The 16,308-nt window shown below is 52.0% G+C and overlaps 2 protein-coding genes across 2 annotated transcripts; one reads left to right on the top strand and one right to left on the bottom strand.

The window, feature by feature from the left end:
- Positions 1–346: 346 nt before the first annotated feature.
- On the bottom strand, positions 347–13,149 carry FAM78A (family with sequence similarity 78 member A). The gene is made up of 2 exons (XM_064676870.1): positions 12,301–13,149; positions 347–4,868 (listed from the first exon to the last, which is right to left on the bottom strand). The coding sequence occupies exons 1-2, from the start codon at positions 12,561–12,563 to the stop codon at positions 4,340–4,342; spliced, it is 792 nt and encodes a 263-aa protein (XP_064532940.1). The 5' UTR covers positions 12,564–13,149; the 3' UTR covers positions 347–4,339.
- LOC135425135 (collagen alpha-1(I) chain-like) lies at positions 12,562–15,932 on the top strand. The gene is made up of 4 exons (XM_064677096.1): positions 12,562–12,599; positions 12,750–12,768; positions 13,134–14,313; positions 14,431–15,932. Exons 1-3 carry the CDS (start codon positions 12,562–12,564, stop codon positions 14,304–14,306), a joined length of 1,230 nt encoding a protein of 409 aa, XP_064533166.1. The 3' UTR covers positions 14,307–14,313; positions 14,431–15,932.
- Positions 15,933–16,308: the final 376 nt, after the last annotated feature.

The following is a 16,308-nucleotide window of genomic DNA, read 5'->3' as shown; positions in this document are numbered from 1 at the left end:
TTGCCCAGGGCTGTGCTCTCTCCAGATGTGGTATTTACAGTGAACATCTGACCTGGCTTTTGCTAAATAAGCAAACAGGGTCAGGAAACTGAACTGTGCAGAAGTTCAGCCACTGCCTGCACCAACCAGCCCAGCTCCGGCTGCCCCAAGATGTGCAGCAGCCTGGTAATGAAAAATGCAGGATGTCGGTGTTTTTCACCAGAAAGCTTTGTCTGCTGTGGCCTAAGAGTTGATATGGAGAGAGAAGGCACTCCTGGTAAACAGGGTGTTTATCGCTGCCTTGAAACGCGAGCACAGAGCCATTTGTTTAAAAACAGCCACCGCCGAAACGACTCCAGGCAGACGCGTTTGAAAATTTCACTTTATTTCTCCGTCTGTTATAAAAGCAGGGTTTTGGGGTTTGTTTTTTTTTTTTACATCTCTGTTAAGTGTCCAGACTCGGTACATCTTGGTTTTGTTTTCACAGTATCTCTGCAAGACCAAGGACGATTCTTATTGCTGCGCCAGGAGCCAGGGCAGGAGGGACGGCGGTGCCGGGGCTTGGGCAGCCCTCGCCTTCCCCCCACTGCTGGGCCCAGCCTTGCTCTCTGTCACGCCGGCTCTACAGGTCTCTATCCCTCCCCAAGGCTGCTGAGGGTCTTGACTGACTCTCCGAGGGGCTGCCCCTCTCTTCCCACGCTCATCTCGGTGTCTAGGGTAGGAAAGGAGAACCACAAGGTCTGTGATGCTGCTCGGCACCTTGGCCAGGCTCGGCAGCCCCTGCCTGTCCCTGGCTGGGGAGTGGGTGCAGGGGAGGGTCTCAGCCCTCCTGCTTCCCACCCTGCACCACGACAGGGCTTTGACAGGGATGGTCAGGCTGCACACTCAGCTCCTGTGGGGATTTGGGGCTGTAAAGAGCTCCAATCGTTGATGGGAGGGGTGAGGCAGAGACACACCCGTATCCCATGTTGGTGCCTCATCACCTTCCCAGCGTATCCTTTGTGTATTCCTTGTTCTGCAAAAAGCTGCCAGAGAAGGAGCTTGATTTACCTCTGCTCATTTACCACCTTGCTCAGTGCAGGATGCCCCAGGTCCCCAGATATTTAAGTCCCCACTGGGACCCTGCCAATCCCTGTTCTAACCACACAGCCATTAACCAGCTGGAGCAACAGTGGTGTCTAGAGCCCTGTTACTTCCAGCCATCCTTCCTTTTATAGACAATCTGTCCCAATCAGTTCTGTAACGAAGCAGCATTGGGAAAACATCACTTTGAATCACAACGCATGAAATCTCAAGAGGCAGCATCACTTTCTGTGCCATGTCTGGTGATGCAAATGGAGGTGGAGGGGCACGTTTTGACCTAGGCACGGGATAAAGGCATTCTTTGGGAAGGGAGGAGTCCATGCAAAGCCAACCCCAACGTGAAATTTGAATTTTGTATTTACTGCTTAGCTGGGTCCGTTCAGTGCAACAGGACAAATTAGCCAAGAGGTTACTACCAAATTGCATGGATGCATCCAGTCCACCAGGTAGAGGGAATAGGAGGAACCAGATTTACTTAATGCACTGGGAGACTAAAGTCCAACACAAAGCTAAGTGGAAAAGGACAGAGGTGTTCCCTGAATGTGGTTTTTGGTGACTGAGAAGAAATCTTTCCTTGGAATTCCTTCGTGCAGCTAATTAAGACAACTGGGCCCGATTCCTTTGACCAAGCTGACATCAGTGAGAACTGTAAGTACTCAGCACCTGGAGACAAAGTGAATACCAAACACAAATCCCCCTTCTGCTCCCACCCACAGGACTGCCCAGGAGAGCACCTCAGTGGCAGCTGAGATGCATGTGAGTGTGATCAGCTATTCACCCACAGCTCACAGTTTGTCCTCTTCTGCATGTATTGCCTCGGAGAAAATACAGACAAGTCCCAAAGGGCTGTGCCAGTAGAGATGTAGTTGGATCTGAATCCAGGTAAGAAAACGGAGTTTAATACAGAGAGTGACTGTGCAAGTCCAAGTCTCTCTAGCTTCATCCTGTATAGTCCCAAAGCCTAGATCTAGGCACCCTTTGGCTCATGGATTTGGGTTTGATCCAGTCCAGTCATTTGCAAGCTGCTTGTAATGCTGGACTTCCCACCTCGGAGATCTGACTGTGGAAGGGAGCAGCTCCGTGGCTGAACATCTCTGAAAGCCAGTGGATGGAGGAGGGTGGGCTCCCCTGGAGATGAGGGGATGGCTGCAGGGCCCCAAGATCCTTGTTTGCTGGTTGGAGGCTGTCTTGGTGGGGGACACATCTGGGTGTGTGTTCCCTGGGCAGGGGGTGACGTTGAACCTGCTGCCAAAGTTGGTGGTGTGGCTGTGGAGAAGTGAGGAAGGAGAATTTCTTGCTGGTAACGTCCTGTGTGGAAGATAAAGGTGGGAATAGCAGCTAATTGGTGCCTCTCCGAGGGGAGAGCCTTTTGAGCAGCGCGTGTGGGGTTGCGAGACCTGTTCAGACCAGCTCAGCAGGGCCAGGCTTGTACCTGGCACACGGAGCTCTCCTCAGTCTCAGCTCTTGAGGCAAGTTGTTAATACGAGGAAGAAATGTTTTCTAGGGGAAGGAGCTGCAGAGGGAAGTGGTCTGCCTCGGGCCATGTGCTGGAGCAGGGCAGATCCTCCGCTCCCCATCCTGTGCCCCAGCTTCCAGATGCCACCTTTACCACAGAACTTCCTCTGCCTGCAAACCACGTCCCTCCCATTCAAACAGCTCCTCCGTGCCACCCTCCTCTGCAGAAGTGCATCTGGTTATCTCAGAAGCCATCTGGTCCTTATTGAACCCTACAGGTTCCACCTCCTCCTCCAAATGCTCCTTCCTCACTGAGGATCCACACCCAAGGCTCAGGTCTTGCCCTGCCTGCACCTTCTCGTGCATCACCCTTTGCTACAGTGGATGTTTGTGCCATGACCAGACAGGGATGGTGTCATGGTCCTGTCTGTACCCCATTCCTGACAGTCAGGTAGGTCGGGAGGTCACTGGGAAGAAAATTATCTAACCCCAGTGTGGTTTGTTATCACAGGAGGAAGAGTTTTCCACAGCTGTCTCTGCTGTGTTTGCTGGGAATGGGTGCCTTTAGTTTTCAGATGTGGCTGTTCCTGAATCATGGATATTGCTGGGTAGGCTTGGTAGATAAGATCTGCCCTTGCTGACACCCATGAGTCTCCAATGACTTCAGAAGGATGCTTTTTATATCCTGCTCTTTGTACAGCACCGTCATTGGAATTTCATGGGAAAACGGGGCGACAGAGCTTCACCCAACAACAGCCAGTGCACAAGCTTATCCATGAGAAAGTGAGACTATGGGCTAGTTGGGCAAACATCTGTGTGTCCTGAAGACAAACACAGTGGGACATCCACCCCTTGACTGATACTGACTCCCAGGGCCACAATTCCAGCTGTGAGGTTATCCCATATTGAAATGTTAACGGGAGGCTGAGATCACCACGGGTGAGCAGCGTGAGCTGCTTCCTACCCCTCCTGCAAAGTAGGGAGATGGCCTGGTAGCTCCCATTCCAGAGCCAGCTGACAGCAGGTTTGTTATTTGCATTGCTTTGAAACTGAGATTATTACCGTGCTTCCTTGTTTCAGGTTTTAAAACCAGGGAGGTTTTCTTTTTATCTCGTATCTCGCTTCTTCCAATTTCATGCCCTTTTCATCCATCAGCCCGTGCCACACTGACAATCTATTCCTGGCTTCAAAATTTTCTCTCCAAAATTCTGTAGAAAGGACATTCTGCCTGGTGGTGTTTTTGTTGTTTGTTTTCTGTTTTTTTTTTTTCAAACATAGCTTTAAGGCAAAAGTTTGGCAATGCAAAGCAAAGTCTACATAAGGCCGCATGACTTGGATTTGCAACTCAGAACCTTACTGCTTTAAAAAAAAAAAAAAAAATCCCTTATCTTAAATAGTCAACTTTTTGCTCCAGGAACTTGTTTCGTTCTCAACCGAAAAGAAAAAAAAATAATTTCTTAAAATCCCAAATAAAATGTTCTTATTGTTCTGGGCAGTCTGGACAAGCTAATGAGACTGAAATTCAAACAGGAACTAAAGTAGGGAAGGAAAAAAAAAAAGCTATAGGGTAGACATCAGTGTTAGTTTCTTCCCTTAGAAATCCAGTGATGAGACAGACCCAGTCCAAAGGTCTCCTCTTTAGCTTTAGCACAGTGAAATCCGTCCCAATGGGAGAAGGTAGAATGGTTGCATTTGTTGAATGAATAAAAAGTGCATTTTGATTTTGCTCAGATTATACATGTGTATCCTAATACCTAAGTGATTGTTTTGCTTCAGGTTTTTGTGTTCTCCCTTTTTTGGTGCCGGGGACGCCAGGTGTGTATTACCGATGTTTGGGAGGTATCACCACGAGTGGTGGTCCGTCCTTTGGCCTCCACATGAGTACCTGAGCATCATTGGCATTGGGTTTGACAAGGGCACTGGGTGGTATTGGCTCATTCTTGCTAAGGACCTGGGGCTGCTCTTGGGCAGAGGGCTCCTGCAGCTTGGCACGCTGCCCCAGGGGCCTGCTGGGGTTGACCTCGATGCCCAGCCTCATGCGCCATTTGATAGTCTGCAGGGTCACCATCTCGTTGGTGGCCGTGTTGGTCGCCACCAGCCAGGTGGTGAAGCTTTGATCCCGGTGGATGCTCGTGAGCTTGGCCACGTTGCTCTCGCTGACGGGCACGGCCCACGTCACGCTCGGGTAGAAGTTGTCGTTCATGCTGATGTTGAACTTGGACTCCTTCTTGGTGGGACCCACGATGGTGCAGGTTTCTGTCGTGTTTCCGTACCAGGGATAGTTCACCCCGTCTGAGTCACTGATGGCCTGGATTTTACCGTCCAGTAGATCGGGAAGCTCCCAACTCGACCTGCCGTAATCAACAACAAATTAGGGATAGTGCATTAATTAATTACTTTAGAAGCATGCTGGACTTTAGGAAGAAGTTGTGGATGCATTCCCTTTTTAGCTTTTACTGGAATCTGTGCCCTTCGTGCCATCCTGCTGCAGGTGCTCATCCCTGCCATTAAAACCATCCTTCTCAGCAGGGCTGCTCTTGATTTGTTCCTCCCCTAAATTTCATTCTGGATGAGCCACTGTCCCTCCCTGCTGTCTGCCTGGCGCTGGAAGTGTAACCCATCCTTCTCCAGCCCTTGGAAGGACCCAGCTCAAGGGCTGCACACCAGGCTCCCGACTGGGGATGGTGTTACAGTAATCAGAGACCCCGAGGTCGAGCAGCTTGTAAAACTGCCTGTGCTGGTCATCCGTGAGAGGAACAGAAAGGTCAGTCTTTCTAACAAGAAAGTCAGTGAAAATGGTCCCCTGTCACCTTGAACTGCTGATGCACAAATTGGAGTGGGGTTTTTTATTAACTTCCAATTTGAATTTTAAGATTAGATTTGCCAATAGAAGTGCAAACTGCTGTAAATGTCTCAGAAGAAGGGTTAGACATTTGCACTAAGACAGCACGACCGCAGATCACATGCTCAGTGCACACCAGGTGTTTTAAGGACACTCTTTTCAAAAACAGGCTGGCAGAGGTGGTTCTAAGGTACTTTCTCCCTCTTTCTCACAAATGAGCCCTCCCCAACACCCAGGGGTGGTGTCCCAGCCACCGAGGTGGCAGAAGGGGCTGGGTGGCTGCAGAAGTGGTGTTTGCACCTGACCCTGCTCTGGGGCTGGGACTCTGGGCTGTGCTCCAGCCCCCCAAGTCCTGCGGCTCCCTGCTGCGGGCTGGGACATGATTTATCCCGGGAAGAGACAGAGGGGACACGCTGAGGCTCGTCAGGGTCAGGGTGACTGTCCAAGCCTTTCATAAGTCTGGTGCTGCAGCTTAAAATAGCCCTTTGGTTGCAGTGGGGGCTGTGGGTGGGGGTACGTGTCAGCCTGGCCGGCTCTTGCACAGCTTTGGGATGAGCTGCTCTGGGCAGGGCTGATGTGACCGTCTCACAAGGCTGTTCTGATTGTTAATTAGTTAATGACCGTGAATTGCCTCCATGTTTGCAGCTGCTGGATCGTTCAGCAGTGAGCTGTGTCTGGCTCTGGCTAGAGGATACCGTGGGGGATTTAAAGATCTCATTTATCTTTTTTCCATGCGAGCGGGGGGTCCTAGCAAACACCTCCCCTGTGCCACGCAGGCGGATGCCTGGCAGGAACCCGGGAGATGGAAGTGCGAGGCAGGATGTGGGGTACTCCGGGGGATGCAGGGATGCTCCGAGCAGCAGGGCCAGGGGACGCTCCGAGCAGGAGGACTGGGGGTTGCAGGGCTGCTCTGAGCCGCAGGACCAGGGGTTATGCAAGCACAACATCTCCCTGCACAGATTTACAGGCTGCTGTCAGCTACAGCACCGCAGCTGCAGCAATCCTCTCCTCCAGAGCCCATCGCCAGCAGGCAGAGGGAGTCCTTTCCCTGGAAGAAAATTTTTAGTGAAGGCAGCCAAAAGGAGATCCCTGAGCAGTCCTGCCAGGACCCCTGTCCACTGCAGAGATGTTGATATGCTCTGCTCTCCAAAGCAGAGTCGTCCTGGCTCACCACCCCCACGCTCTGCAGGCAGGGCTGAGCAGGGGAAGGCTCTGGGGACGCTCTATGACCCAGCCCTCGCAGGCAGATGAGTGGAGGTCGTGCTCTGCCCCCACCTCCTCCCCACTGCACAGCCCGGCTCCGAAACCCCATCTAGGGGCTCTTTCTCTCCCTTTCAGCAGCTGGTTTAGGATTACTTTCCATTCAGACAGTGGCTGGTACTGAGCTTGGCTGTCACCCAGGGATGAGATGTGACAGTGTCCTGGAGGTTGACTCTGTGACAGGCACAGTGCTAAGGTGCAACCACAGCATGTCTGCAGGTACAGAGGTGCCAAACCAGGACCTGAGATGCTACAAGAGGCTGATAACCCTCCTGGGCTGCTCCAGCCTACTTGGGTCAGAGGTTGGTGAGTGAACGGTGGGAAAATCAGGTAGAGGATGCTCAGAAAATGCTGGTCCACTAATATCTGCTTCTCCCCATCTTCATTCCCAGTACAGAATTGCAGGACCTTCTTAGGATTTGCCTGGCGTTTACACAAGAGTAAAAAGGTGGAGCTGTGTCAGGGCCTGGGCAGGATGCTGGAGGCAGAGCCTGCAGAACCCCAGCACAAAGCCAAGTGAGCAGCGTGGCAGGGCTTGGCTGGGGTGGCCCAGGTGGGCACCCAGCTTAAGGAAAGGCGGGGGCAGGAATGGGGAAGGAGAAACTGTGTTTCTTCACAGAGCACACTGTGCCTAATTCTGGTGTGTGGTTAACCCCAGGGTTTCAAAGCCATCACGCTTTATCTGCACAGCTTGGAATGGGGAGAAAAATGAGGCCTCGTGATGGTCCCATGACTGGAGCAGAGCAGAGGCTGCACGGTGGTTGCTGCTGGTGGTGGTTGCCCCTCGCCTGGTGCTACAGCAGAGCCTGTGTGCCAGCCAGGCTTGGCAGCCTTTGCTTGCAGAGCGTGTCCATGTTAAATAATATGCCAACAACTGGATGATTTTGGAAAGAATGCTGTGGAATGATCTTTGGCTGCATCAGCATCTTTCTTTGGTAGTGTCGAGCCAAGGAGAGACCAGAAAGTGCCCAGTAAACACTTTGCTGACAATAGCAGGGAAGAGGAATGAAAAGAAACCAAGCTATCTGGTTTCATGGGTTCACTATAGCTGATCAGCTCCAAAATCAGTAGATTCTGGCTTGTAGTACTGACAAGCTAGTTTCTGAAAAAAGCTTTAAACCTTTTCTGAAACCTTCAGAGTCAGTTTGGGCATCATCAGTGACTAGAGCTGCCAAGAATCCTCTCTTAACAAATGTCTTCTTGCTACCAGAAGGAACTTTGAGCTATTTCTTGTGTCAGAACCGGAGCCCTGCTGCTGACAGCCAAGCAGCTTTCTGTAGGTTTAAGCCTCCTAGTCCTCTTTCAGACACTTTTCTTCCTATTCTGTCACACAGAATGAAGCCCCCAGCTCATCTCAAGCCCCCAGATATCTGTCTCACAGCACCCACCAGGGCAATCACTGCAGTGGCCTGGGCAGTGACAGCAAACCCAGCACAGCAGCCTCCAGCCCTGAGCATCCAGCAGTGTGGATACATCCAGTTAACCTTTTCAGACAGGCACTATTGCATCCTCAGCTCCAGTTCCTTAAAGCCAGCTCCTAACTAGTCACAGGCCAGATGGACTTGCATAACCTTGTGCTCTCCGGTACTTTCCAGCAGCTCCTCAAACAAGAGCAGCCCCGCTGGGATGCAGCCCCTGCTCCTGCAGGTACCAGGGCCACGTGTGGGTGCAGTGAAACGCTGTCTCAGGTATTTCACATCCCTGCTCCCACCTGCCTCCCTCCACCGCTGGCCTGCGCTGGGGACTCATAAATGAAAGAAAACCTGACAGCCAGAGGTGCTTAATTTTAAATTGTGCTTTACAGTGCCTCTCTCAGCTACTGCAGCACGTCAGGCAAGTCAAGGCAGAGTCAGAGTGAAGAACAGGAAGGAAATTTCAGATGTTGTTCCCCTGGCTGACAAAGCTGTGTTGCTGTGGTCCCTCTTCCCCCCACCCTCCAGCTGCATGTTCCTGCCTCGTGTCTTGAATTGGCAGCGATGTTTGATGCATGGCTGGTTCAGGGAGTAAAACTAGCAGAAAACTGGCATTAGGAAAAAAGGATCAGTTTCTGCTGGTTTAGCTGAGCAGACTGAGAAGACTCAAGTCTGACTGGACAAGCTATTTAAGCTAAGGTGGGTGCTCACAGCACAGGTGAGAGTCGGGCCACGCAAGGGCAGCAAAGCCTTTTCCTCTAAACCCCTGGAGGGGTGAATTCCCACAGTGAACTGACCTCCCTTCACTTCCCATGGAAAGAATACCCTTTTTTCCCTTTGCTGAAATTTGACTGTGTCCTCCCTCCCGAGGACTGGGGCTTTATTCTCTTGACAAGTTGATTTCTCCAGTTCATTGTGTCCCTGCTGCAGGGCAGGGAAGATTTAATCTCACCAGAGAGAAGCCCGGTAAGGCAAAGTGATGATGTAATGATGCAAGTGCCCCATCCGGTCCTCCAGGGGAGAAACATCCCCCCTGAAACTTCTCCAGATTCTTGGCTGATCGTATTATTCCAACTCCAATTTATTTCTCTCTCTCTTTTGCATATCTCCCATCTGCACCGCTTCTTGCACATCTCCATGGAGATGGAGAAACAGGGCTGATAATGCCATTCCAGCGTGGCCCAGCCCCTGCCACAGGTCCCACCAGGTGCAGAAACCAGCACCCACCCCAGGAGATGCCAGTAGGGACCTGGTCAGAGCTGCAGGTCAGAGCTCTGGCCTGATCCTGATGCCTTCCCTCTGCACAGCAGCACCTTCCCTAAGGATCAAGGTAAAACCCTGCATGGGGGGAGCAGCAACAGCAGTCAAGGGGTGAACAGGAGTTCGCCTCAGTTCTGCATAGAGCAGGGTGAGAGAGCACATCTACATCCTCATGCTGGTGGTTTTCATGTACCCAGCAGCATCTACTGAGTCACACTCAGTAAAACAATGCCAGCATTTATGTGTTATCTGAGATTTAATTCTTTTCCTTTACATCTAAAAACGCTGCATTTAGCCCCAAAATTGTCAGTGCCACTTTAAACGCATGTGTCTAAATTATCCCCTCTGTAGCTCCCATCCCTATACCAGCATTATGCACAGCTCCATCTGCTCCAGTATTTCTCAGCTGTTTCCATCCTCAATATAATGGCCAGCTTATGCACAGCTACCAACTTCCCAGCAGAGAAGTGAAAAATTAATCCAAAGCCTGCTGTAAGTATTGGTGCTCTGTTTGACCAATTGATTTTTGATTATTTGGAGTTTTCTCTTTGCCTGCCACGACAGTGATTAAAAATATGCATGTGGCAGTAGCCTCTCTCCATCATGGAAAGTTGGGACAAATACTCTGTTGGCATAAATCGATGCAGCTCTGTGGAGGTCAGTGGGATTACATCAGGTTACACCAGCTAAAGGCTTGGCCCATCCTTTCCCATAGGTTTGTGTCCTGTCTCTCTCTCTCTATAAAGGTCTTCCAAGAGCATGTTCTGATGGCATTGGAAGAGGCCTTTCCTCCCAAATGCCTTTATTTATAGCTTTCAGATGGCAACGGGTCTATAGAAGGAGAGTGGAGGAGCAGACCAATTCCTGCTTATGTTCGGGTAACTTTTTTAGTATCAGTTAAATGTCAAGGAACCTCCTAGGGAAAAATCTTTGTTTCCATGATTTTCTGGCTAATACCTCTCCTACATAGCTGCAGTTTTTAATTCTACCTGTTTACAGCACTTAGCTGGTAGATACTCCCTTTTATTTTTTGTCCCAAAGCATTCCAGCAAGGGCAGACCGTACCAAAGCCTCATTTTAAACACAGAGAAACTCAGGTGCAGGGAAATAAAAGGCCAGGCTGAGGTTTGCAGCCCACAGCAGCACTGGCACATCACTGCCCAATCTTTTTTATTTTGGTGCATCTGAGCTGTATTTATATACAGTGGACTTCTCTGTTTTCCTTTGCAGCTGGTCAGTAAAGACAGGATTTCTAAATGAGCCTGAGAATTACACATGCAAATCCCAAAGGCCTGGAATTGGGAACATCTGAGCAACAAATTGTCCTTGCTAAAGATGGTGTTGGAGCCAAAAAGCCTACAGATTTCGGGCCTGCTGTAAGTACTTTTAAAATCAAGATAAGCCGGTCTGCACTGCTGGTGTTTGCCAGGTGCCAGTTCGCTTCTCCAGGCACTTTCTGCTTGAGCTGAGAGGGGACGTGGGGACAGAAGGGGGGCAGCCTGTCGCCTCCGGCTGCTCCTCGGCGTGCCCTTCCCTCTGGTCCACATCTTACGGCGCCTGATTCGCGTGATGCTGAGATGCTGAACCCGTGTCCTCGGCGGGGCTTACAGGCAGCAGGGAGGGAAGGAGGGCCGGGGTGTGCGTGCAGATGTTCAGGCCATCAGGAAGGCGCTGCGTTAAGTCCGAGATTGCCCTGCTCTGCAGCCCTCCGTGCTCCCCTCCTCCCTCAGCCCTCCTCATTCGGTGATGTTTAAGCCACCCGGACTGACCCTGCAGGGGCTGAGCCGGCATCCCCCTGACTCAGGGCACTCGGGATGAGCAGGCGGGCGGGTTGCTCGGACCTGACCTCCCCGTCCTCCCTCCCTTTCCCCCAGAGGCCGGGCAGCATCAGCGCCCGCAGCCACTGACCCATCTGCCAGCGCCGCGCTCTGCGCTCGGGTTCTGTCCCCGTGCCTGGACGGACAGATTTCTGCTGCACCAGGAGGCTGCACCTCGTGCTGCCCAGCACCGTGAGTTGCAGAATTGCTGCTCTCTGTGCGGGCATTTAGGGATCAGGTGCTGGGGCTGACTTAATTGCGGGCCAAAGCCTGCAACAATGTTTGGAGAACAAGCTGGTGGGGGACCGGGGAGAGACGACTTTTCTCAGCAGGGAGGTGACTCTAATTTGACTCATTCCTGTCTCACTATGACTGTCTGACCAGTAACACGGGGATTTTTTTGGTGTGCAAACAGCCCCTATATTACCCCTACCTCACATATACACCTATACATTCCCATTTGCACATTACCCATAAGGAGGGTAACGTGAAATTTTCACCCTGCTCCAAGGTGATGCAGAGGGTTTTAATTATCAATGGGTTAAATGCATCCTGTGCTTTCCCCGTGGGCTGCCTGCTACCGTGGGCAAAGCAAGCAGGATTCCTCCTGTGACGTTAAATGTGCTCCCAAAGGTGGTGGGCTACTGAGCTCCCAGCCACAGCTCTCTGCAGCAGCAGCAGCAGCACAGCACGCCAGGGACGGCTCTGTGCCACAAGTGTCAGCCCTCGGCTTTCCCTGGGGCTTCTCAATGCGCAGTGTTGGGATGGGGAGGGATGCAGGTGATAGGAGCTGGTGGTCAGGAGAACCACTCGTGTCAAACACGTATCAAAACAGGAGTGCCTGCCGTGGTAGGGCTGCCCTGGGGTTTCAGGATCTCCACTGCTGCCCAAAAGCTGTTGTGAAATAGTGTTGCTTTTGGGTTCCTACCAGAATAAGTAGGGTTTGATTGGGGCTTGGGCAGGCACATTCCCATTCGAAGAGAAGAACACCCACTCCTTTAATAGGGCAGGGACAAGCTCTCCTGTACTTTAAACATACAAGAAAGTCCTGTTAAATTTCAGAGGAGCTGGTTTTTAAAATCTGGATTATAATTTTTGGGTTTAATCCACTATTCCCCAGCCAGGCCATGGCCCTCCCGCTCTTCCTTCCCGCTAGGCAAACGCACCCGCACGTGCTCTTGGAAATACTTACATCCCCTGTTCTCCGTAGTGATTGTAAAATTCCATGTGGCTGCAAGCCTGGATCCAGCCCACAATCCAGGTCTCCTTCTTGGGAAGAGGGGGCACCAACACTTGCGCTGAGGCTCGGAAGTGAGGGGTCCGGTAGCGCAGGACCACGCTGGAGGACTCGTCAATGCTGGTGGGAATGGGATCGATGGAGGCTTTGACTTCAATCACTGAAATACTTTCCCGGAAAACTTTGGATTTGCAGCTAATACTCTGAATACAGCCCATGGCATACCCCGAGTACAGTCCGACGCGGCTCCTAGGGTACTCCAGCAATCCTTGGGAATATTAGGCATTGAAATTATCTGGTGCTAGATCAATTACAGATCTTCTGGGTTTGTAGTCTCAAAACTGATATCCATAGGATAGAAAATTCATCATGTAAAGCCTTAATTTGAGTATCTGTCTTACCAGTACTACTCCTATTTTTGAGGTTAGCTGCGCTTCAGAAGCAAAAGGGCCTTTAAAATTTTTTTTCCCCTTTTAATGACCCATTAATTCTCTTGCTCAGTCTTTGGGTTAAAAAAAGTCTCTTGAGTTCAATAAATAACGGTGGTGTTCTTAGCTGATATATTTAGTCCTTCCTTTCCTCAGATGCGGTCTGTCATTCACCGTCAAACATAGGACTAGCCGGTATTTCCCTTTATTCTTTGGATGAAAAGCAGAATGTTGATAGACACATCTATATAAATAATGAAATAGTTTTTAGCCCCAGCTTGTCACAACCGGTGTGGATTTCCACTTCCTGACTTGCAGTTGTTCATAACTTCCTTTCGCACAGAATTACAATAATAACAGAAAAGAAACGACGGCTGGAAAAACGCAAAAAGTCGCCAAATCTCCCAATTTGGAGGCTCCTCCGCCAGCGATGTCAGGGCTTTGGGGATTAATTTTTTTTTTTTCTCTCTGTCTCTCTCTCTTAGAAATAGCCGTGCGGGCAGGGCAGCAGCGCGGTGCCGGTGGGGCCGGCGGCTCCGGGAGCGCTGCGGGGCAGGCGGCGAGGAGCCTCCCCCGCGCCCGCCGGGGCCGCGCCGCTCCGCGCCCGCTCAGCGCCGCGGAACCGCCGCCCGTGACATCCCCCGACACGCACCGGCCCGGGGGGCGCCGGCCCCGCCGCTCCCCTTCCTCCTCCTCCTCCTCCTCCTCCTGCTCCTCCTCGGCGAGCGGCTCTCCGCAGGGGTGTCCGACCTTCCTCCTCCTCCTCCCGCTGCTGCTCCCGGGCGCGCCGGCGGTGGCTCAGCCGGCGGGGCTCATGGGCGGGCGGCGGGGCTGCCCCGCACACGCGTGGGCCCCGCAGGGCGTCACAGCATCCCGGGGAGCAGCGCCGAGCCCCGGCCGCGCCGCCGAGCCCCGGCTCCCTGCGCTGCGGGGGCGAGCGGCGGCGCGGGGCGGGGGGGTGGGGGGGGGAGGCTCCTTCTCTTTCGCTGGGTGGTTTGGTTTTGGTTGGTTTTGGTTTGGTTTTTTTTTTTTTTCTCCCCTTCGCCTCTTTTGCTTTTAGCTGCCCGGGGAGGTGAGCGGAGCAGGATCGGTGCCTCCACCTCCCGGCTGCCGCAGGCTTCCTCTCCCGCAATACATTCGCGCACCCGGGGACGGCGCCGGCCGCGGGTCTCAGCCTCGCCGGTGGAGCGGGGGGTTGCGGGGGGGCTCCCGCTCCGCTCGCCGCCGCAGCATCAGGGAGGCAACGGGGTCAAACTTTGCAGGAACTCGCTCGCAGCCCCTCGGTGCCCCCGGGCGTGCCCGAACGATGCCGCCCCGGCTGCCCGGGCAGGGTCCGCCGCATCCCCTTGGCTCCGCCGGCCCCAGCGGCACCGGCTGCGGGTCCGGGGCCCCCCCGCGCCCCCCGCCGCCCTGTCCGCCCTCCTTCGCCCAGTGCCATCCCTCCCCCTGTATTTCGCTTTTAAACTGCAGCTGTTGAAGGCTAAACCTCCTTTGCAAAAAAAAAAAGCAGCATTTCCTCCCACATGTCCGTGAATTGTGGGTAATGTAGTTTTTTTGTTTTCTTTTAGAAACGCCTTTCCCTTCTCCCCCCCCGCCCCCCTTTATTATTATTTTTTTCTGATTTGGACACAGAGTATATTTTCTCTTGGGTTTTCAGATTAAGATGTTCCTCTGCTGGCTGAAGATTTGCAGGTAAATTTGGTACCAACCCAAGGGCACCAAAGGCGATGGTCTCCTTATTTCTCCTTATTTGCAGAACCTGTAGCCCTAGGCTGGATGGGCTGTGGTTCCAGCAGTGAGAAATGCAAAGCTCTCCATAGCAGCAGCGGGACTAAGGAGTAGCTGGAACAGGGAGTAAGAAGAATCTGAGGCAGCAGCAGCCTGTGGAAAGTTGTAAACTTCTGTTACAGATGGTTTTGGGAGCACCACTGCTGGCTGGTCCTGCTGGCCATCTGAGGATCTGAACACCAGGTGAGGTGCATGCATCCAGCTTTTCATGGAATACAGCTCTCCTTTTTTAGTAATAACTGGTTGAGTTGAGTGCTGGGTGAGAGTGTCCTCTGTCACTTGTTTCTAAAGAGGAAACTTGGGGAACAGAGAGGTAAAAATTGCTTTGCTGGTGCTGCTTGTGGTGCAGTACAGCAGCACAGACATGAGTAAATGTCTTTTAGCTCTTCCCACCTCGCAGTCTCAGCAGGCTGGATTAGCCCTCGGCAGGTAGGAGAGACTGGAGCTACTGGGTGATCCTGACGAGTGAATGTCACAGAATGAGGGGAGGCAAATTTGCTCCTTTCCACCCACAGCAGGTGGAAAAAAACACAGTATATTGTTATGTTTTTCTTCCGCACGCGCTTCTCAAAGCACTGGGGAAGTATTTATTTTAAACTTCACAGTCTCTGTGAAGGGCACAATTACAGTCACTAGCCCTGTGACAGAGAGAAACACTAAGAACCTGCTCAAGCTACGAGCAACTTACTACTGTGTAGTACAAGAAAGAATGAAATTAGCATCTTCCGAATGAAATATCCAGCAGCCTCCAGAAGGTGCTGAAATCCTTTGACATCTCCAAGACTCTTTCACACTTTTCAAACAAGCTTGTCACAGTTTCTCGGAGCATCATGGATCTGGTGAAACTGCATATTCTGCGACTTTAGTTTCACTCAAGCTTCAGCCAGGTCTTGCTTCAACTTGGCTGTCTCTGGTGTTCTGGTCAACTAGGAAATTGCATTATCTCATTCTGATTAAATCAGCTTTTCATCTTCAGCTGGAGTTTTCGTTGGGTTTTGGTCTTGCCTGTCTCCCATCAGGCTGCTGTGAGTGATTAAGGCATTAGCACACCCCACCCCAGAGTGGCTGCATTAAGCCATGGGCAGAAGGGTTCCTGTGCCCGAGCACGTGGTGCTCCCTGATGGGATTGCTGGAGATGTGAGGTCAAGCTGTGGTAAGTAAAAATTAGGAGTGTCTGGTGATGCTGTGAGTTGTGTTTCCTTCTGCTGCCCATTTGATGCACCCGTCCATGTCTCACTGTAGCACAGCCATGCTCCGTTCCTGTGGGGGTTCCCCCCAGCATCATGGCCTGCACAGTATCTCCACGTCCTTCCAGCATGTTTTCTGGGTTTATTAAAGGACAGGGTCTCCCTGCACTGTCTGAGTAATGGCCACCCACCAGAGGCCATTCTGGCACTGCTGATGCACCGCTGCATGTGTAGTAAATATTGCAGAGTATTATATTTTATTTTGGCCAAGCTTTTCTTTTTGTCCCTAGAAGAATATCCCACCCAGGAGCACCGGTTTTGCTGGAAGCACTTTGGTTGCAAGTGCTGCTTCTTGGCGAGTTGCTGCCAGTGGCTGAGATTCACCAATGCTGCCAAGGAACTGCAGAGAAAGGGGTTGGAGCTGTCACTCTTGCCCCACCCACATTCCAGCGTGGTTTGCATGGCCCTGCTGGCCACTGACACTGTGTGTGGCCACAGCTGTGCAGGGCATTGTGGCCAGCAGCCCCCAGCCCCTGGGCCAGGGAGGGTGGGCAGGATGG

The sequence above is a fragment of the Pseudopipra pipra genome, chromosome 20 (genome assembly GCF_036250125.1).
Source record: "Pseudopipra pipra isolate bDixPip1 chromosome 20, bDixPip1.hap1, whole genome shotgun sequence".
Classification (NCBI taxonomy): domain Eukaryota; kingdom Metazoa; phylum Chordata; class Aves; order Passeriformes; family Pipridae; genus Pseudopipra; species Pseudopipra pipra.
This window is presented reverse-complemented; position numbering and strand designations above follow the sequence as displayed.

Bases quoted from the DNA above. Each gene is read 5' to 3' on its own strand.
- LOC135425135 (XM_064677096.1), top strand. From the start codon at position 12,562: ATGGCATACCCCGAGTACAGTCCGACGCGGCTCCTAGG.
- FAM78A (XM_064676870.1), bottom strand. From the start codon at position 12,563: ATGGGCTGTATTCAGAGTATTAGCTGCAAATCCAAAGTTTTCCGGGAA. The intron at 4,869-12,300 runs GTAAGTATTTCC...TGATTACGGCAG, and splicing joins CACTACGGAGAACAGGGGAT to GTCGAGTTGGGAGCTTCCCG.